This window comes from Muscardinus avellanarius (assembly GCF_963383645.1).
Source record: "Muscardinus avellanarius genome assembly, chromosome: 4".
NCBI classification, from domain to species: Eukaryota; Metazoa; Chordata; class Mammalia; order Rodentia; family Gliridae; genus Muscardinus; species Muscardinus avellanarius.
Genome location: NC_137789.1, coordinates 45,547,728 through 45,569,128, shown reverse-complemented (window position 1 = coordinate 45,569,128; position 21,401 = coordinate 45,547,728). Strand labels below are relative to the sequence as shown.

General features: G+C 41.3%; 1 protein-coding gene across 6 annotated transcripts in view; it reads right to left on the bottom strand.

The window, feature by feature from the left end:
• Window positions 1-5,678: 5,678 nt before the first annotated feature.
• Window positions 5,679-21,401, bottom strand: part of CDH17 (cadherin 17) — a gene marked incomplete at its 3' end in the record, with an annotated part of 57,185 nt that continues 41,462 nt past the window's right edge. For 3 of the 6 annotated variants that reach the window (XM_080693508.1, XM_080693510.1, XM_080693511.1), the window contains 6 exons: window positions 19,727-19,971; window positions 17,981-18,111; window positions 14,562-14,801; window positions 7,220-7,336; window positions 6,971-7,084; window positions 5,679-5,779 (listed from right to left, as the gene is read on the bottom strand). In XM_080693508.1, the coding sequence (XP_080549634.1) occupies window positions 5,679-5,779; window positions 6,971-7,084; window positions 7,220-7,336; window positions 14,562-14,801; window positions 17,981-18,111; window positions 19,727-19,971 (948 nt within the window). The remainder of the gene's footprint in view (window positions 5,780-6,970; window positions 7,085-7,219; window positions 7,337-14,561; window positions 14,802-17,980; window positions 18,112-19,726; window positions 19,972-21,401) is intronic. The other 3 variants (XM_080693509.1, XM_080693513.1, XM_080693512.1) reach the window with 3 other exon arrangements.

Here is a 21,401-nt window from a genome sequence, read left to right as displayed (position 1 = left end):
TTGCAACGTGGCATTCACAGAGAAATATCGCAGAAAATTAAAACCAGATGCTTCCCCTAATCAGCAATAACTAGGAGGAAACAGGCAACAGGAAGTGGTCGAGCTATAGAAAGGGCCCTATAGTGAAGCAATTAAGGTGACCAATCAGAGGGTATGGAATAGGGGAGGATGGAGCCTCTTTAAAAAGCAGGAGGTACATAAACATATGTATCAAAGTTAATCACCAAACAAGCATGGGATCAAGGGAGGGGGAGGGAATGGGATGGGGGCTGGACGAGGGCTAATTGGATGATGTGTGCTTGTATATCCTCTCAAGTCTTATATTCCAATGTGATGTATGATTACAATGCACCAATAAAAATAAATTTAAAAAAAAAGAATGCCCCTGGGTTTCAGCCCCAGTACCAAAAAAAAGAAAAAAAAAATGGGATCCTACTCCACACCCGCCTGGCACTAACTTGGTCTTCCAGGGATTGTCTGGAATGAAGATTCTCAGCAGTGCTTGTATATTACAATCACCCGGGAAAACTTTTTTTTTTCAAATACTAAGGCTAGGACCCCATGACCAGAAACACTAACTCAATTGAAGATGAGACCCTGGAATAAGTATTTCTTAAAAACTGCTCCAGGTACCCCTGGGTATTTTAGAAAAATCATGCTTTTTTTTTTTTTTTTTTTTTTAGAATTCTGGTAGTAGACATCTGGTCATCAGCAGAACCACTATTCATGGGGCCCAGTCAGAACAAAATGGACTTTTATGAAGAGAACTGTAGGAGCAATGTGAACATATATGATGTTTGGGGAACACACAAGCATGGTCCATGTTGTGTACCTATGTCTTTATGCATTTGTATGCAGTGTGTGTGACACATGTGAATACATATAAAATCAAAGATAACAACCTTGAGAGGGTCTCATGAAGTAACTTCCAGGTTTCAGTGATTGCATCTTTTTCTCTTTGTTGCTATTATAAAATCTGTTTTAAAATATTGACATTATGGTAGGAAGCACTTGAAATGGTCAAATTCATAGAGACAGAGAGTGAGAATAATGTTACCAAAGTCTGGGGGAAAGAAAGTTATTGTTTAATGGGCTCAGAGTTTTACTGGGAAAATGGAAACATTCTAGAGATGGTTGTGCTGGTGGTGCCAGTGTCTAATGCTACTGAAGTATACACTGGAAAAAAAAATTTTAAGTTGACGTTAAGCTGGGCTTGGTGGGCACGCTTGTAATCCCAGCATTTGGGAGGCTGAGACAGGAGGATCGTGGTTCAAGGACAACCTCAGCTATTACATAGGCCCTCTGCAACTCAGTGAGACCCTGTTTCAAAATAAAGAATAAAACATAGGGCTGGGTGTGTCACTTAGAGGTAGAATACCCCCCCCTCCGGGTTCCATCCCGGGTACCTCTAAAAAACAAAGTTGCCATTATAAGATACTATATTTTTTTCTGGTAACTCCTATGCTTCTAGGTTTACCAAACTTCCATGATGCATACTGCAATGTAGCAAGAGTTTCTCCATTAGGTTCTGTAGAGGTCATCTCAGATTTTTATTTGTGGATTTTCTTTTCTTTCCTTGTTTGTACTAGGGATTCGACTCAGGGGCATTCTACTTTCAAGGCCTATCACCAGCCCTTTTTACTTTTTTTTTTTTTTTTTTTAAGTACTGGAGATTGAACCCAGGGGCTTTCTACCTCTGAGCTGCATCCCCAGCCCTATTTTTTATTCTTTATTTTTTTAACAATTTTTATTGAACATAAATAGTATACATTTAAACTATATTTGGTGCCCTCTCCCCCCCCCGCCCCCGTTTTCCCTTCCCCCCTCCCACCAATGGTTGTCTAGGTTAACCAGGTCTTATTCATAATTTTACACATGTTCAGATATAGACCCTCATTAATCAGGATCAGCCTTCCTCCTCTCCTATCTTTCCATTCAAACTTTGCTGGTATTTCCCCTCCATTATCTGGAGTCCCACTGGTATCCTTTGTGTTTCCTAGTTTGGGCATATTAGAGGAAACATATGTACCTTCTTCTTCTGTGCTTGGCTGATCTCACTTAACATAATGTTCTCCAGGGCTTTCCATCTTCTTGCAAATGATATAATTTTGTTCTTCTTTATGGCTGAATAGAATTCCATTGTGTGTATTTCCCACAGTTTTGCTATCCATTCATCTGTTGATGGTGGTCTGGGTTGGTTCCATATTTTGGCTATTACAAATTGTACTGCTATGAACATAGGTATGCATATGTTGCTGTATTTCTCTGAATTCAACCCCTTTGGAAAGATACCCAGGAGTGGTATAGCTGGATCATATGTGGTGGATCTATTCCAACCTTTCTTAGGAATCTCCACACAGATCTCCAAAGTGGTTGAACTAGTTTGCATTCCCACCAATAGTGTAAGAGAGTTCCTCTTTCCCCACATCCTCGCCAGCATTTGTTGTTGTTTGATTTCTTTATGCTTGCCACTCTTACTGGGGTTAGGTGGAATCTCAGTGTAGTTTTGATTTGCATCTCCCTGATGGCCAGTGATGAAGAACATCTTTTCATGTATCTATTGGCCCTTTGTATCTCTTCTTTTGTGAAGTGTCTATTTAGTTCATTTGCCCATTTCTTGATTGGGTTGTTTGTTTTGCTAGTGTAGAGTCTTTTGAGCTCTTTGTATATTCTTAATATTAGCTCCCTATCAGAATGGTGGCTGGTAAAGATCTTTTCCCATTCTGTCGGCTTCCTCTTTACGTTGATAGTTTCCTTTGATGAGAAGAAACTTTTTAGTTTGTTATCCCACTTGTTTATTCTTGCTTTAATTTCCTGAGCTTTGGGGGTTTTGTTGAGAAAGTTACTGCCTGTGCCAATATGTTGTAGTGTTGAACCTATGCTCTCCTCTACTAACTTCATAGTCTCAGGTCTAATTTCTAAGTCTTTGATCCATCTTGAGTTGATTCCTGTGTTTGGTGAGATATAGGGGTTTAGATTCATCTTTTTACAAATGGTTAGCCAGTTCTCCCAGCACCACTTGTTGAAAAGGCTGTCTTTTCTCCAATGTATGTGTTTGGCCCCTTTGTCAAAGATTAATTGACTAAAGATGTGTGGGTTTGTTTCTGTATCTTCTATTCTAATCCACTGGTCAGTATATCTGTTATTGTGCCAGTACCATGCTGTTTTTACTACTATTGCTCTATAGTATAATTTGAAGTCTGGGATTGTGATGCCTCCTGCATGTTTCTTATTATTAAGAATTGCTTTGGCTATTCTAGGTCTTTTCTTTCTCCATATGAAGTTCATGATTGATTTTTCTAGGTCTCTGAAGAATGTCACTGGTATTTTAATGGGAATTGCATTGAACCAATAGATCAGTTTTGGTAGAATGGCCATTTTGATATTTATTCTGCCTATCCATGAGCACGAGAGATCTTTCCATCTTCCAAGGTCTTCTTCAATTTCTTTCTTTAATGTTTTATAGTTTTTGTTGTAGAGGTCTTTCACATCTGCATGCTGTGGAAATTTACATGAGGCAGTCTCCTGATACTCTAGAGGAAAGCAGAGAAGGTTTCCCAGAGGGACCAGTGTGTAAACTAGACATCAAGAATGGACAAAGATCTGTAGGAAGGCTGTGGAAAGATGAAGAGGTTGAGATGAGGAGGATCCCAGCCCAGGGAAGAAGAGGCGCGGCAGTATGGATGAATAGTGATTTTAGACAGGATGGTTCTGTATGATCAACCTGTTATCAGGTGACACTAGCTCCCCCTGGGAGGACAACATGGCAGTGAGGCAGGAGAAACCCCAAGCTCATCTCAGCAGACCTACCTTGATTCTTTAGTAATGATGATTTCCTGAAAAGAAGCCGGACAAGCAATAATACACTTTTAAGTGACCTGTCACATCAGTCATTCTTTGGAGAAAAACACACAGGGCTGGGCATGGTGGCCCACACCTGTAGTACCAGCTGCTTGGAAGGCTGAGGAAGTAAGATCCCTTAAGCTCAGCCAGGCATGATGGTGCCCACTTGTAATCCCAGTATTTGGGAGGCTGAGATAGGAGGATCATAAGTTCATGGCCAGCCTCAGCAACTTAGTGGGGTCCTCCACAACTTAGTGAGACCCTGTTTCAAAGTAAAAAAAAAAATAGGGGGTATGGTGCCCTTGAATTCAATCCCAAATACCCCACACACACAAGCCCAGAAGTTCTGGGTCAGCCTGAGCAATATAATGAGACGCTGTCTTTTGTTGCTGTTGCTTGACTGCTTCAGCTCTCGGTAGTATAGGCACTTATAAAGCAACAACAACAAGGTTGTGGCATAATTTGTGAAGTATAGTTGCTTGTGGTGCTCTTGGATTTTCACTTCCTTTTACCTTTTAATGTGAAGTGATCCAGGAGAAAACCTGAGCCACTGTGAGGACTTCCCAAGGGCCACGTATGGAGACAGGTAAAATTCTTTGAGGCACAGTTTAATGCTGTACAAGAAAGCAATGTCGAGGCCTCAAAAACAGAGTTTGGGTATTTTACCTTTTTGCGCTTAAAAACAGTAGATCACCAAGAGGATTGTTTATGAAAAAGAAGCCCAGGTCTGCTTCCATAGCCATCATTGCACATCCCGCCGCAGTTGAGTTCTTCCCAGCTTACTCCGCAGGGCTGACATCATACTGAATGCTGCAAAACAGCTCCAGGCCTAGAGGCGCTCTCAGCTCTCTAAAGTTTCCTTATTTAAAATTTTAAAATCCCTAGTACACCCACCTAGCACCTCCACTTACAACCCTGCAAGCAGTAACTTTTTTGTTTGTAGACACCTCTTTCTGCACTAATTTTAACTGGGCGTCAATTTTGATAAACAGTAATTGGTATTTAGTCCCTTCTTTCCCCAAATGAAATAAAGCAGGCAAAGAGATCAGGGAAACAAAACCAACTGCAACCAACATTTATTCTTGATTTTTGTTGTCACCACATTCATACCTCCTTTTTTTTTTCTTCCACTCATTAAATATATAATAACTAAAACTTTATTAATGTACAAATAAAACATGCGCAGCATGTAAGCATGGTAGGTCGTGAACACCCCCAGGATCATGGAGTAGGTCTTTGTGCGTGGTGTCTTCCAGGGGGCCTGTGCCATTCCTAAGCTGGAAATCCTCCATCAGAGCGCAGCATCCGCCACATTGAGCCCAAGGTAGTTAGTTAGTAGAACAGAAGAGCTGCTGTTTCTAATGAGGGGTGGGGCTGCTCTTTTATTTTTCCTGAGACCTCATTTTGTTCTTTTGTCTGATAAATATTCTATGTTCAATGAGAGACCAGAGAAGAAGGGGACACAGGATAGAATCAAAAAAAGCATAAATGGAAGTTCTATGTTGGTCAACTGGTAAACCTCCTTGGTGAAACAAAAATGTCCAGAGTATTCTATCAGCTCATCTTTCTTGAAAGGGAAAATACAGACACTTTTGGATTGGGTTAAGTAGCTAAGGTTTTTGCAGAGGGGGAAATGTCATGGGAACATGGAAAATATCTCTAACGTCTACAGCATATGAAATATCTAAGAGTAGTAAAATATTAAAGGGCAAGAGGGAATATCTGTAAAAAAAATTATAGTGCACATGTTGGGCAAAAAGGAAAATTATGAAATTGAACAGTTGCGTCATTAAAATAGCTTCTTGATGTATAAGCTCAAACATTCCTTTTCAAATTCAGCTTCTCAGATGTTGGACTTCAGATGCCTGAGCATTTTCAACTCCATTTTTGCTTTTATCTTTCTTAATGCGTATAAACACACATGCTAAAATTATCCCTAAAAGAGAAAACACGAGGTCAAATAGATGGAATCATCAAATGTAAAATAGTATCTTCTTAGGCAAAAGTGACTCATGTAACTTCAATTTAGTTCAACAAAGTTTTGTTATCCCAGTGAAGAAGGGGTTCTTGGCACTGGCTTTCTTGGCTAAACAAGCTTATAACTTGCGTTCAGTATGTATCAAGTCCCAAGTCATAGCCTAACTAGTGACTGTCTCTGTCTCTTCTGAGTACAGAACCCAATGTCTTATACTCCTCTAAATACATAGGCATCTAATAGTTGTCCTGAATTTCCTACATACTCGAGTATTTCTTCCCTCTTCCTAAATAATAGTCCAATCTGAACATTCTGACCCAATTCTCAACAACTTTGTGCCCACCATGCTACCTAACACCTATTTTCATTGTGTCCACACATAATACACATTTTCTTTATCACCTTCCTTGTGGTTCCAGCCTATGCTGTGGAGTAGACTGCTTAAGCCCTCTGTTTTCTCCCATCTCAGGAATCCTACAAAATTACATTATATATCTTAGTACTAAATGTATACCATCAGAGTTGACTATGAAAGGGGAATTTTTAAGGAAATTAACCTAGCAGTAATTTTACAGGAGGAATCATGGAAGAAAGACTAGATGCTCAAAAACCCCATAAGAATTTTGTAATAATTCCAACCCTATTTTTTTTTTAAAAAAAAGAGTATGAAGTTATAAGGTCCTATTCATTCAATCCATATATGGCGAAATCTTTCAGAGTTGTGTACTAGTAAGAGGTCTTTGGATCACAACAGGCATTTGTCCCCAGTGAGAATAGTGGGACCCCAGGCCCTTCCTCTATTGTTTGTTTCTGGCTGTGACACACGGTCTCCCCACTGCCCCCAAAGCACCAGGACGATTGATCCTGAACGGGAAACTCTGATACTATGAGCTGAAAAAACTTTTCTCTTTATAAGGTGGTTGTCTTGGGTATTTGATACTGTAACAGAAAGCTGACTAACACAAAGCCTCTTTTATATTTTCCAAACTACTAAGGCAATGAGAAGTAGCAGGTGGTTCTGAAGCAATATGTTCTAAGCAGGAAAGTTTGATGTGGTTGACTGGTGGTCCCTGGCTAGGGTCCAGGTTGCCATTTGAGTATCAACCCTCCCAAACCATGAAGACAGGAACCCCTGATGTAGGTTATACTCACCAATGACCAGGAAGGTAGTCAGGAGTATACCAACCGCCATGCCCACGGTGGGCATTCCATCTTGGTGCCCTGCTGGCTGGAAGCAACTGTTTTCTACACATGAGCAGAATGTCACTGAAAAGCAGAACAGGATTTGCTAGGATCAGTTTTCAAGTGAACAGCCACAGAATCCCATATCAAAGATAAACATTCCCCTACGCTGCCTGTGGTGATAGATACTGTCCTGGGTTTCCTGTACAAAATACCTACCTGGTAAAGGGACCGTCGCCTCCATGGGTGGCTGACCCCCATCGTTGATGCGGATCAAAACTCTATGAACCCTCTCCTCAAAGTTCGTGTGCTTGGTGGTGAGTCTGGCATGAGTTCCTGGCAGAAAGGGGGAAAGTGGATGACATGATTTCCAGAACAACAGGAATGAAACTCACCTTTGCATTATATACTAAGGTTAAATGGGAAGTGGTTAGACGTGAATTCAGTCATCAAAATACCACCCAAATCCTTCTGCACGGATCTTCTTATCATGTAAAAGAGGGCTAAAGCATCCTTTAAGTGTTCAAGTCATGATTTCTGGGTAGAAATGAATGCAAACTGCAATTGGTCCTCAGTATCCACAGTAGTTGTATTCTAGAGTTGCCCTAAACACCAAAATAGTGAATATTAAGCCTTTCTTTTTAAGTGAAACACAGGGTAGATTCCTCTAAGCCTTCAGTCACAACAGCTTAATCAAGTGATAAAAATTCACATTCGTTTCCTGCTTCTTATTTAATACGTATTATTGACTCACTATATGCCAAGACGCTTTTCAGGTTTGGGGAAAATATTTTCAAATTTAAAATTATTTTGGCTTATGCTTCCTAGAAAAGTTATAAGGACCAGATTCTCCATCTTGCCAAATACAACTGAAAGAATATATGAAACCATGGCCTTAAAGATGTGGGATATTAGACAACAAAGGGCAGTGATCCTCAAAAGAAGACAGACAAATGCCATACGTGCTACACTTGCCCTTTGCTCACAGCTAGAGAGAATGCCAGGGCCTGAATGTGTGATGGGGGAGGGGAGAGCCCTGGTGTGGCCCTGAAGTGCGGCACTGGAGCTGGAATCAGGAGAGGTAAGCACAGAGCAGAGGACTGGGGAGAGCACACGTGCATGTGCCACGGGGATCTCCACGGTCTCGCTGAGCACTGGTTGATTGATGTACAAGAGCAAGTAGAGCAGTGTTGGGAGTTCACAAAGAGCTAGGAATAGTCCCTGCTCCCAAGAGCTGAAAACCTCAGTTTTCATGGGGTTTCAGGCAGAAGGTTTGGCCTCAGACATTCAGAAACATTAGTTATAAAATAAACATTGTCCTTATCCTACCTAACCAAACTTAACAATAATAGATGAAAGCATCAAATTATTTCCAAGCAATTTAACTTCAGAATGAAGCTCAAGAAAATTTGTGGGAATATAAAAATACTCAGCATCTAAATTTATGACTCAATGAAAGGAAAAAAAAGACATTCAAGAGAAAATTCAGTCAATTGAAACCTACTAAAACCTGATGCATATAATATAAATGGAGGACAAAAATGAGATAATAGTTATTATAGTCATATCCTACATGTTTAGGGAAATAGATGAAAGATGGAGGATGTTAAATATAGACGTGTAAGATATAAAGACAACTCAAATTATAAAGGTGAAAACTATAAAATTTGATATAAAATATGGTGGATGGAATTAATGGCAAATTGGATAAAGCAGAATAAAATGAACTTAAAGACATAGAAATAAAAACTATCAAAAATGAAATAAACACACCAAAATGTAAGCCTAGCACCAGTGAACTTTGAGAGGATGAAATAATGACTAATATTTTTCCAAGTCTTATGAACACTCTAATCCTTCAGATGCAAGAAAATCATAAAAACTCAGAAACAAGAAGGATGAACAAAACTATACACTGTGGTACAAAAGAAACGTTGTCAAGTTACTTAAAGCTTAGTGACAGAACATCTTAAAAGCATCAAGAGACCTGGGCATGATGGTGCACGCTTATAATCCCAGCTTTCAGGAGGCTAAGATGGGAGGATTGCAGTTCAAGGACAGCCTCAGATACTTAGTGAGGCCCTTTGCAACTCAGTGAGACCCTGTTTTGAATAAAGAATAAGAAAATAGGACTGGGGGTATAGCTTGGAGTTAGAATGCCCCTGGGTTCCATCCCCAGTGCTGTAAAAAAAAAAATCAAGAGAAAATTTGAGTTATTTTCAAGAGAACAAAAAATAAAAGCAATGTAAATTAGAGCACCTAAAGAAAAGTCAAAAAATTTAAAAGTAGATCAGCCATATTTCTTCTGGTCATGATAAAATTAAAATTAGAAACCAGAAAGATGAAGAAAATATTCTCCAAGATAACACATGGATCACAGAAGAAGTCTAAAGAAAAAGTATTTTGAACTAATAAAAATACACACTATATCAAATTTTGTGAAATGGAGCTATAGTAGCATCAAGAAATAAGTTCGTAGCACCAAATGTCTAACATGTTAACATAGAAAAAGGTCTCATTAACTTCTTCAGCTTTCACCTTAATAAAACAATAAGGACAATGAAACAACATAAAAAGAATAAAGGAGCAGCTGGGCGTGGTGGCACACGCTTGTAATCCCAGAGCTTGGGAGGCGGAGACAGGAGGATCGCACAGGTTCGAAGCCAGCCTTGGCCACTGAGTGAGGCTCTCAGCAACTTAGTGAGACCCTGTTTTCAAATATAAAATAGGTCTGGGAGTGTAGCCCAGAGATAGAAAAGCCCCTGGGTTCCACCCGCAGTACCACCAAAAAAAAAAAAAAAAAAAAAAAGAATAAAGGAAATAAAATCCAAGCAATAAAATACAAAACAGAAAAACAGCAAACGAAACCAAAAGTTGTTTTTTGAGAATATCAATAAAATTAAACTTCTAGCCAGATTTATCAGGGAAAAAGATCAATTTTTCAGTATTAGAATGATGTGATATCATTGGATATTTGCAGATATTAAAATACTAGTAACTCTATGCCAAGAGATTAAGCAAATCAAATTAAATACATAAATTACTTGCTAGATGCTAAATAAGTTCAACCAAGAATATAACTTGAATAGCTTCATATCTATTAAATAAATTGAATTCATCATTAAAAATTCCCACAAAACAAAACATAGTCTCAGATAGCTTCACTGGTAAAATCTCCCAAAGTTTAGGAAGAAATACAAAACAGAAAATAAAATACAAACAGAATGAAATACAAAACAGAAAAACAGCAAACAAATGAAACCAAAAGCTGTTTTTTGAGAATATCAATAAAATTAAACTTATAGCCAGATTTATCAGGGAAAAAGACCAATTTTTCAGTAGTAGAATGATGTGATATCCAGTACATCATTCTATGTTTTATATTACATCGTACACCAATTGTATATATACCCTTCCAGGTAGCTAAAGAGGTAGAGTATTTCCAAATGCAATCCAGGAGGCCAGCATCACTGATACCAAAACCAGATAAAGACATTATAAGGAAAAAAGAGCACTGCCGGGCATGGTGGCTCACGCTTCTCATACCAGCATTTGGGAGGCTGAGCCAGGAGGATCATGGTTTGAGGACAGCTTCAGCTATTTAGGCCCTTTGCAACGAAGTGAGACCCTGTTTCAAAATAAAGAATAAGAAAATAGGACTGGGGGTGTAGCTCAGAGGTAGAATGCCCCTGGATTCAATCCCTAGTACTGCAAAAAATAAAATAAAATAAAAAGTTAAAGAAAGAAAAGAAGAATGCAGAATAATATCTCCCATGAATGTAGATACAAAGAATAAATCCAACAATATATAAAAATGATAACATTTCATCACCAATTAGGGCTTTATCCAAAAAATATATGGTTGATTTCAAATTCAAAATAAACCAAGTAATTCACCAATTAACAGAACAACAGCTAAGTATAGGATAATCCCAATGGTTGCAGAAACCACACTTGAATTTTTTTTTTTTTTTTTTTTTTTTTTTTGCGAGTCTGGGGATGGAACCCAGGAGCATTCGCTCTCCGAGCTACACCCCCTGCCCTATTTTTTATTCTTTATTTTGAAACTGGGTCTCATTAAGTTGCGGAGACCCTCACTAAGTAGTAGCTGAGGCTGTCTGCGAACCGTGATCCTCCGGTCTCAGCCTCCCGAATGCTGGGATCACAAGCGTGTACCACCACGCCTGGCTCACCCTTGAAAATTTTAACATCCACTCTTGCCTTAGAAGAAAAAAGACCAGCAAATTAGAAAGACAGTAAAATCCTCAATCTAATGAAGATTATCTACTAAAAACCTATATCTTAGATCATCATACTTGGGAAAAGACGGAATGCTTTCTCCCTATGCTCAGAAAAGAGTGTTTTTGCTTTCACTACCTCTGTTCAACATTGTACTGAAGCTTTTCGCCAGAAATAAAGCAAGATAAAGAAAAGTATGTAGACTGGAAAGGAAGAAATAAAGCTGTCATTATTGAAGACAATATAACTGTCAATGTAGAAAGTCTATGGAATCAAAACATGTAATAATTAGTAAGTGAAACCAACAAGGTTGTAGAATACAAGATCACCATCCCCAAATCATCAATTATATTCCTATATCCTACAAAATGCTTAGAGAAAATTTTGCAAGAATTCTACACTGAAAACTAAAACAGTTTGCCAAGAGGAAATAAGGAAGATATAAATAAATGGAGCCACAGCCTGTGTTCATGAATTGGAAGGTTGGGGTCCCCAGAGTCTCATATGGGTTCAACACAGTGCAGTCACACTCTCAGCAGCTTCTTTTGGTAGAAACAGACAAGCTACATTCTGAAGTGTACACAGAAATGTTAAACACCTAGAAGAGATGAAACAATTTTTTTTTTTTTTTTGGTGGTACTGGGGTTCCTGGAAGCCCTTCTACCTTCGGGCTACACTCCCAGACCTACTTTTATATTTTTATTTGGAAACAGGGTCTCTTAAGCCAGAGTGGCTGGCTTCAAACCTGCGCGATCCTCCCGTCTCCGCCTCCCAAGTGCAGGGATTACAAGCGTGCGCCACCACACCCGGCGAGATGAAACCATTTTGATAAAAGACCGATGTTGGAAAAATTACCTTACCTGATTTCATGTCATATAGATCTGCAATAATCTAGACCAGTCTAGTATCAGTATGAGAGAGATCATGATACAGAAAAGTTCAAAAATGGATCCCTACATATATAGTGAATATACGTATATTTTCAAGTAAACATATGTACATATATGGTTTGATTTATATGTATGTTATATAATTATATATATTGCCAAAGTTGCCAAGACAGTTCGATGTAAAAAGGGTAACGTTTTAAGTAAATGGTATGATAATAATTACATAGCCATAGTGAAAGTGAGCCCTGATCTTTACCAGATATCTTATATAAAATTAACTTGAAAGGATTAGAGTTAAAGGTTAAAAAACAAACTATAAAATTTGGAGGAAGAAAAAAAAACAGTAAAAATTTTATTGACTTGGAGTTTGGCAAAAATTCCATAAATAAAACATCTTAAATTATACAAAAAATTAAATCAGACTTTAATAAAACTTTAAAATATGTTCTTTAAAAGACACTCTTAGCCGGGCATGGTGGTGCACTCTTGTAATCCCCGTGCTTGGGAGGTGGAGCCAGGATGATCACGCAGGTTGGAAGCCAGCCGCGTTGGCTTAAGAGACCCTGTTTCCAAATAAAAAAAATATATAAAATAGGTCTGGGAGTGTAGCCTGGAGGTAGAAGGGTTTCCAGGAACCCCAGTACCACACAAAAAAAGACACTATTATAATTTGAAAATGCAATTTTCTGAGTGAAAACAAAGATATATAAAGGTAAATTGTCCACAATTTAATGGTATAAAGCCAAACATCGTACTTGGGAGGCTGAGACAAGAGGATCACAGGTTCAAAGCCAGGCTCAGCAAATTAGCAAGACCCTGTTTCTAATTAAAAAATAAAATAGAACTGGGGGGCATAGCTTGAAGATAGAACACCTCTGGGTTCAATCTCCAGCAGCACAAAACAATTAAAAAAGCAGCCAAACAGTTCAGTTTCTAAAATGGAAACAATATCTGACCAGTGCAGATATATGGATAGCAAAGCGATACATGAAAAGACGTTTAATATGTTAGTCATTAGGAAAATCCAAGCTATAACCATAATAAGCCATGACTATACACTCACTAGCCTAAAATAAAACTGAACACAGCAAGTGATGGAGACAAGGCTAACTGAAACGCTCAGACACTGGTTGGGAGGTAGAATGTTAAGAACAATTTGGGAGGTAGTTTTGACAATTTCTTAAAAACTTTTCCATGCACCTGCTCTATGACCAGCCATTGCACTCCAAGCTATTTAACCAAGAAAAATGAAAGCGTGTGTCACTACAAAATACTTGTTCACAAATGTACGTAGCAGCTTCATTTGTAATAGCAAAAATTGAAAATAGATGACATGATCATCAGGTGAATGGATAACAGATTGTGGCGCAGTCGTAGGGTGGGATGCGCCTCTCCAGTGAAGGATAAGGGAGTCCTGATCTCTGCGCCATGAACACATCACGGAGCAATTACATGGAGCCTAAGAAGCCAAGCCAAAGAAGTGTGCCTACTATTCTATTGGGGTCATATTTGTAAATAAAAACCAGTGTATAGGGACAGAAAGCAGGTCAGCCGCTGTTGGAGGAGAGGGGGAGAGGAGATGGGGACGAGGGATTACAGAAAGGCAAAAAAAAAAAATTCTCCTAGTGGATCGTGCTACTGATTTCAGTGGCATTCCCATACAGTGATTCTTACAAAACTGTGCACATTAAATAGATATAATTTATTGTATGTCAATTATATTTCAATAAAGGGATTGTAAATTATTTTGTAAAATATGATTCTTGGCTATCATTGGAAATTTGCAAATGGCGCTCCAATGATCCAGCTATCCATCGACAATAAAGGGGATGGTGGGGGGGCAACAGGTTTTCTTCCCTCCAGACCTTGTGGCCATGTCCGTGTGTATGTGTGTGTGTGTGTGTGTGTGTGTGTGTGTGTGTGTGTGTGTGCATGCTACTAGGAATTGATAGAGAGCATCCTATCTCCAAGATACATCCTCAGCCTTATTTTAATTTGGAACCAGGGCCTTGCTAAGTTGACGCAAGTTTTGAACCTGTGATCCTCCCATCTCAGTTTCCTAAGTACTAGGATTACAGGTGAGTCACCCCAAGAACTTACGTGTGTTTCCAAAGCATAAACTTCCTTGCTGGTGCATGGGAAAAGTTCAGTGTTGAGTTCTAAGGTTAATGAAACTTAATTTCATCAACCATCAGTGTTTCTCTCAATGTACTTTAGTTTTGGTTTTTTGTGGTACTAGGAATTGAACCTAGGGACATTCTACCTCTGAGCTACAGCCCCAACCCTATTTTATTTTTTTCCGTTTGAAACAGGGCCTTGATAAGTTGCTGAGTCTGGCCTCGAACCCATGATCCTCCTGTCTCAGCCTCCCAAGTACTGAGATTACAGGTGTGCAGCGCTGTGCCTGACTCAATGTGCTTTTGACAACTCACCATTGATTTTGGAAATCTCCCAGTCCTTTTCAAAGCTTGTGCTGCCAAGGGCAAAAGTAAATTGGTGGCCCCGAAATGGCTTCTGATCATCATCAGTGGCCTCGAAAACGAGGCTTCCAAGTGTGGTGAGAGGGTGGCAGAAAAACAAGCCTGTGTACTCCTTGGCCAGCCGCGGGGGGTTGTCATTCACATCTGTGAGCGTCAGGTGAAAACTGGACCTGGAGCTCAGGGAGGACCCACCTAGAGAATTGAATAATTAAAACATGGCATCAGTAGACATGCTCATGCGCCTCTTCCAAGAAAGTTGTACAAGATAACTGTGTACAACTGTGCATCTCTTTCTTAAATTAATACTCAAACATTAGACCTACTGAGATAGTAGAAGAAAAGCTTTTAGAAACAAAGACTTGGCTTTATTACTGGTTCAAAAGTCTTAATGAGAGCCGGGTGTGGCGGCGCACGCTTGTAATCCAGCATTCGGTAGGCTGAGACAGGACGATCGCGGTTCATGAACAGCCTCGGCTACTTAGTGAGGACCTTTAAAACTCAGTGAGACCCGGTTTCAAAATAAAAAATAGGGCTGGGGGTGTAGCTCCGGAGGTAGAATGCCCCTGGGTTCCATCCCCAGTACCACAAAAATAAATAAATAAAAGGACTTAGTGATAATATAAAGATCTGTGCCTAAAATATTACGCATATTACTTCAAAACAACCATGACATACATTTGCAAATGAGAAGACCAAGGCTCAGAGAAGTTCTATGGCGTAATCAAAGTCCCACTAATGGGTGGCAGAGAGCCTCCAGTCCAGGAGATCTAGCTAACACCCCCATCCTCAGTTACTCCTGCCCACCACCTTAGGCATCCTAGTCTTGTGTTGAGCTGGAAAATACACGTGGTTTTGTGAGGACCCCACATCTCAGTGAATGTTCTAGAAAGTAATGAAAGGCCGCACCAACGTCATCATGATGTGGTGGTGAAACTCTTGTACTCTGCTGCATAATCGGTTGGGGACTGTGTGCTCCTGAGCAAGTTATTTCTCAGTGCCTTGGTTTCCTTGTTCACAAAATACAGTGAATAATGGGCTGTGCCTCTGCGTGTTATGTGAGGAGCGAGTTATTACACTAAGTGTGACATAAACATGAACTCAATTTTCCCTGACATCAAACACAGATCGTTTCCACAATGCCTGGCTCTGCTTCAGTTCCAGTAAGCCCTGTTTTCTTGCTCCTGCTTTGATTCCAGTAAACCCTGTTTTCTTCCTTCTCAACTGTCTTCTACACCCCCGACTGCTCAAAACCAAAAGAGAAGAATCCACTAGTGTTCAAGTCTTTTTTTTTGTCTATTTACTTTGTTTCGGTGCCAACCACTGAAAATGGAAAAAAAAAAAAAAAATGGAACAGGGCTTGGAACCGAGGTCTTGGTTTGCAAAACTTTGAAAATGTGAGAACCCCTTGGGACGCATGCAAAATGAAGCGTTTGATCCCCGTGGTAGTGGGAGGGTGTGTGCAGGAGGACAACTTCACCAGGAACTTCTTGCTGTTTAACTGGGAGCTTTTCAATCGAGAGTTAACTGTGTACAACGTGAGAGCGGAATGAGCTTAACTTGAGGCAGCGATGAGCCAGGCTGACCTCCTTGGGAGGGCCTGTCCCAACACACCCAGTCCAAAGTGCACCCAGTTCTGCGTCTCTGCCTGCTTTCGTTTAACTCAAGGACAGCAAGTTTGTCTTCCTTCCTCCCTCCTTTCCTTCCTTCCTTCCTTCCATACTGGAGAATGAGCCCATAGTCATTCTACCTCCAAGCTACACCCCCAGCCCTCTCTTTTTTTTGTTTGTCTGGTTGGTTGGTTTTGACAGGTTCTTCCTTAATTGCTGAGACTGGCCTCAAACCTACAGCTCTTCCGAGTACTGGGATTATACGTGTGCACCACCATGCCCTGAAATTTTGGTCTTCTTAATCATGTGTGCATGTTACTGGAGACTGAAACCAAGGACATCTTACCTCTGACCTATACCCTAGCTCTTTTTATTTTTTGTTTTGAAACAGGGTCTCACTGTGTTGCCGAGGCTCTCCTTAAACCTGTGACCCTCCTGTCTCAGGCTCCCAAGTACTGGGATGGCAGGCATATACCATCACTGGCTATTTTTCTTAATCTTTTCACCAATAGGGACTATTCTAATGATTTCTTTTGCCGTGCCCTATTCCTGCCTCTAATTTCAGGCTTGGCACACGCCTGTAATCCCAGTACTTGAGAGACTGAAACAGGAGGATTGCAGCTTCGCAACCAGCCTCAGCTACTTAGTGAGGCCCTCTGCAACTTAGTGAGATCCTGTTTCTAAATAAAGAAGAAAAAATAGGACTGGGGGTGTAGCTCGGAGATAGAATGCCCCTGGGTTCAATCCCCAAACTGGGGGGGGGGATATTTTTTTGTTTAACAACTGTATTTGTTTAGTAGTAACTTGTTCAGTTCTCTGTTTTTGTTAGCCATGCAGATATATTTACTAGCTTATAGAGTATCAGATCAGCATAAAATCAACACAATTCCTATGGCAAGTTGGAAAAATTCACGTAAATGCATAGAAACTCCATGTTTTAACTATCAGCCGTATACTGTTCCTATTAGTTTATATCAATTTGAAAAATTCCCTGGAATTCCATGTTCAGAACCAGTGGATGATGTATTACCACAACTAAATTAAATGGGATGCAAAGATTATTCAGAGATGGTTGAAATACCCTGGGTTTATCTATATAATGGTCTTTCCTTTCAAAAGTTCACCCACTTCACCAAAACCAGGACACTGAGGTCCCCCTAAACCCTACCAAGCTAGAATCTCCAAAGGCAAACTCCTAGGATCTTCATTTCATTTCATCTCTCTTTCCTTTATTTACTTACTTACTTACTTATTTCTCCAGTTCTGAGGATTGAATCTAATGCCTCACATCTACTGAGCAAGCTCTCCAGGTAATCCTCACCCATACTGAAATGGAGAACAATCCACAACGCATTTTCCGCCTCAGAAAGGATGAAACCTGAGGAGCTACAATTTAAGGCTCAAGGAAGCAAGGGGTGGCCCAGGTCAACAGGCCACTGGCTGGACCTTGCTCCTAGGAGCAACCCTCAACTGCTTTGAAGGAGGGAGGTGGTGTGGGTGGGAACACTGAACCCTCCTGGAAGAGGCCGTAGTCCCTACCTAAACCAGAATGAGGAGCATCCCTGCAGCCTGGCCGCTGTTCAAGGTCAGCCCTGCCTTGAGGAAGAGGGGTCAGCTGGTTCTCCTCTGCAGCAGAGCAGGAAGGGTGAGCTCTCCTGGGCACCGTGTGCCCTTCTCCCACCACTGGAAGGTCACTCCAGTCTGGTGGCGCCACCTCATCAAGCTTCTCCCCAAGAATCCCCTGTGTCCCCCACCTTTGCTCACCTTCTTCAGTGGCCACCACTTGTACCCGGTACACCTTTTCTGTTTCTCTGTCCAGCCGAGCCGCACTAAAGATCTCGCCAGTGGCTGAGTTGATTGTAAGCCAATGTCTCGTGTCGCCCAGGAGTGAATAACTTCATAAGACGAAAAGAGCAGAAGAAAGCCTGCATTACTTTGCATGGAAAAGGAGTTATCACCATGCTATTATATTAGCATTATCATAGATCTATTATTTAGAAGATATTAAAGGATCTTTTCCCATATTATTGATTTCTCTTTGCATGTCATGTCTTCTGAAGGAGAATTCAGCCATCCTTTCAACATGGTCTTTGTGCTTGCTTTATGAGGAAAGTCACAAACTCTGGAAGAGTTTAACCTTCCAGGTAATCAAAAATTTAAATTAAAGCAAACCTGGAAGCACATTTTAATACCTTTCAGCAAACCACCCCCTCTGATGAAACATGGACACCCGGTGGTGGAAACACGAGGGGAAATGGGTGGAGAGTAACAGATTGCTGGTGGCACCCGAATCCCTCATTCAACAAATATCAGTCGAGTGCTTCATGCTGGGTAGTGGGCCAAGGAAAGGGTTTCCAGAAAGGACTCTTGCACCAGTGGAGGGGAAAGTCACATAAACAGATAACTTCAGTAAAACGTGATAAATAAGATGGAAGAGAAGTTTATGGGAATCTGAGTTTTTTCTAAGTAAGAAGACATTAGTATAGGCAAGAGGGTGCCTTGTACAGAGAGGGCATATGAGCTATGCGGACAACAAGGAGAGGATGGGGTGAGGGGGAGTCACAGGCCTCAGCAGTGTCGGGGAGACACAGGGAAGCAGACATAGCAGAAGATGAGACCACCGAGATTTGCAAAGCCAGATCACGGGAAATGGACAGCTGCCCAGTGGGGTAAGTGGGAAGGGAGCCTGGTCTTGTTTTCAATGGAATTCATTGATAGGGTGTGAAAGATCTTTGTGCGAGGTGAGACTTGAACCACAGGAAGCCCATGGACGCAGCCCCTTGGAAACTATACATTGTGGCCATAACGATGCCCAACTCTTAAGATGAAATACTCCCACTCCTGGAGATTGTACCTCAATTTAAAAATAACTTAATGAACGGGGTGTGGTGGTGCACGCTTGTAATCCCAGCATTCGGGAGGCTGAGACAGGAAGGACTGCAGTTCGCTGACAGCCTCAGCTACTCAGTGAGGCCTTTTGCAACTCAGTGAGACCCTGTTTCAAAATAAAGACTAAAATAATAGGGATGGGGATGTAACTTGGAGGTAGAATGCCCCTGGGTTCCATCCCCAGTACTGCAAAAAATAATAATAATAATAATAATAATAATAATAATAATAATAATAAAAATGAAAGTTAAAGAATTACATGTACATAAATACTCAAAATATTTTCTAAAAAAATACTGGAAACAACAACCTATATGTCCAGGAATAAAAAAAAATGATTGACTTAATAATGCTTAGTTAATTTTTCTACTCTATGGGTATGCAGAAATGCATAGCTATGCATCTATATATCATAAAAAAAACTCATTTTCACTGTACTTTTTTTGTTGTTGTTGGATCAGAACCTGCTGCTGTCACCCACTGGTCCCAGATGCAAGCCTGGGACAGGGCCACAGACAGTGGTGGCTCTGTGAGACACCAGCCCAGAACCAGTGCAGCTTCTCCACCCACCCCAATCCCCTGGCCTGTGGCTGCCACCTGCCCAGGGCTGCTCTCCTGTACCTGACTTTCAGACCTTCGGGGTCCCAGGCAGTCACGTTGCCCACTTTAGTGCCTGTTTCCACGTCCTCACTGACTTCAGCTTCGAACACAGGCTGGGAAAATACTGGGGCTTCATTCACGTCCGTCACAATAAGCTCGAGCGAGGCTAAAGAACTTTCATTGTACGTGATACCAGCCACCAGAGGCTCAGGATTTTCTGCTTTAAATACAATGGTAGAAATGGGTGCTGTTTCAAAATCCAGAGGCTGCGGAGGGGGAAAAGAAGGAAAGTTAATTTGGGGGTGATTAGTTCCCTCAAAAGATTTATTCCTTATGCACCTTTAAATTTTCTTACACAGAAGCCGGGCATGGTGGCACATGCTTGTAATCTCAGCATTTAGGAGGCTAAGACAGGAAGGAGGATGGTGGTTCTTGGACAGCCTCAGCTACTTACTGAGGTCCTCTGCAACTTAGTGAGACCCTGTTTCAAAATACAGAATAAAAAATAGGGTTGGGGGTGTAGCTCGGAGGTAGAATGCCCCTGGGTTCCATCCCCAGTACTGCAAAAAAATTTTAAAAATTCTTATACGGAGCAGCAGTTCTTAATCTAGAGTCACTCCCTAATCCCTGCCCAAGTGGACCAGCTCCGTGTCATCTGCAATCCCAGAGCACCTAACCCAGGATTGCAAGGGTGTGGTTAGTTTAGGTCCCCTCGTTGCCCATCAGCTGTGTGAGAAGAACTGTGTAATATTCACCTTCGATGCTCATCTCTTCCCCGACTCACAGCACCTCCCTCTAGAAACCCCTCTCCCCATGTACGCGCAGACACACAGCATCACAGCCGAGCACCTAGTCCACACATGCAAGGGGAAGATTAGCTTGCAGAAGAGAGGGTTCTGTAAACCATGGTCATCTGGGATAGAATATAAGAAGCAGTGACATTTATTCAGATACATGGTTATAAAATCTTATAAGCCAGCCAGGACGGGAAAGGAGAGGCTGTTCATAGAGATAAGCACCCACTGTTGGAGAAATGTGATGGCCCCTGATGACCTCTGATCACTACACACGGTCTGGCAGGGACCTCACCTGGGCAGGAGTCCAGGATCTTCTGGACATCCACTCTCCAACTCAGGGTGAAGACAGTGGTGTACCCTGAATACCAGGGACCTAGAAGAAAGGCAGCAGCCTCCAGGAAGTCAAGACGGGAAGACAGAAATAGAGGGGACTTCAACTTCGTCCATCAGGCTATGATGTGGGCCAGGGATGCAGCGCTCTGCTCCTTTCTGGTCCAGCCAAGCCTGGGATCAATCAGGCAGCAGAGCCATTTTGCATTCAGACGGAGGAGGCCCATCCATCCTCACTACCACACAGCCCCAAGTCTCCTGCCTGGCCTGTTCATCCCATCACTGTGGCCCCAGAGGCAAAGGGTAAAGAAAGGAGACAGCATGTCCACAAATGACAGGCAGCCTATTACCAGAATGGAAGGTGCCAGGCTGAGAGGAGGCGGACGGCAGAGAGAGCTCTGTGTATGCCAAGCCCAGGAGCTGGGGCTTCATCCGTAACTGACAAAGTCAGATCGGTGTTTTAGAAAGATAGCTTTGGGCTGGGTGCAGCGGTGCACACCTGTCATCCCAGTACTTGGGAGGCTGACAGGAGGATTGCAGGTTAGAAGACAGTCTCAGCAATGTAACAA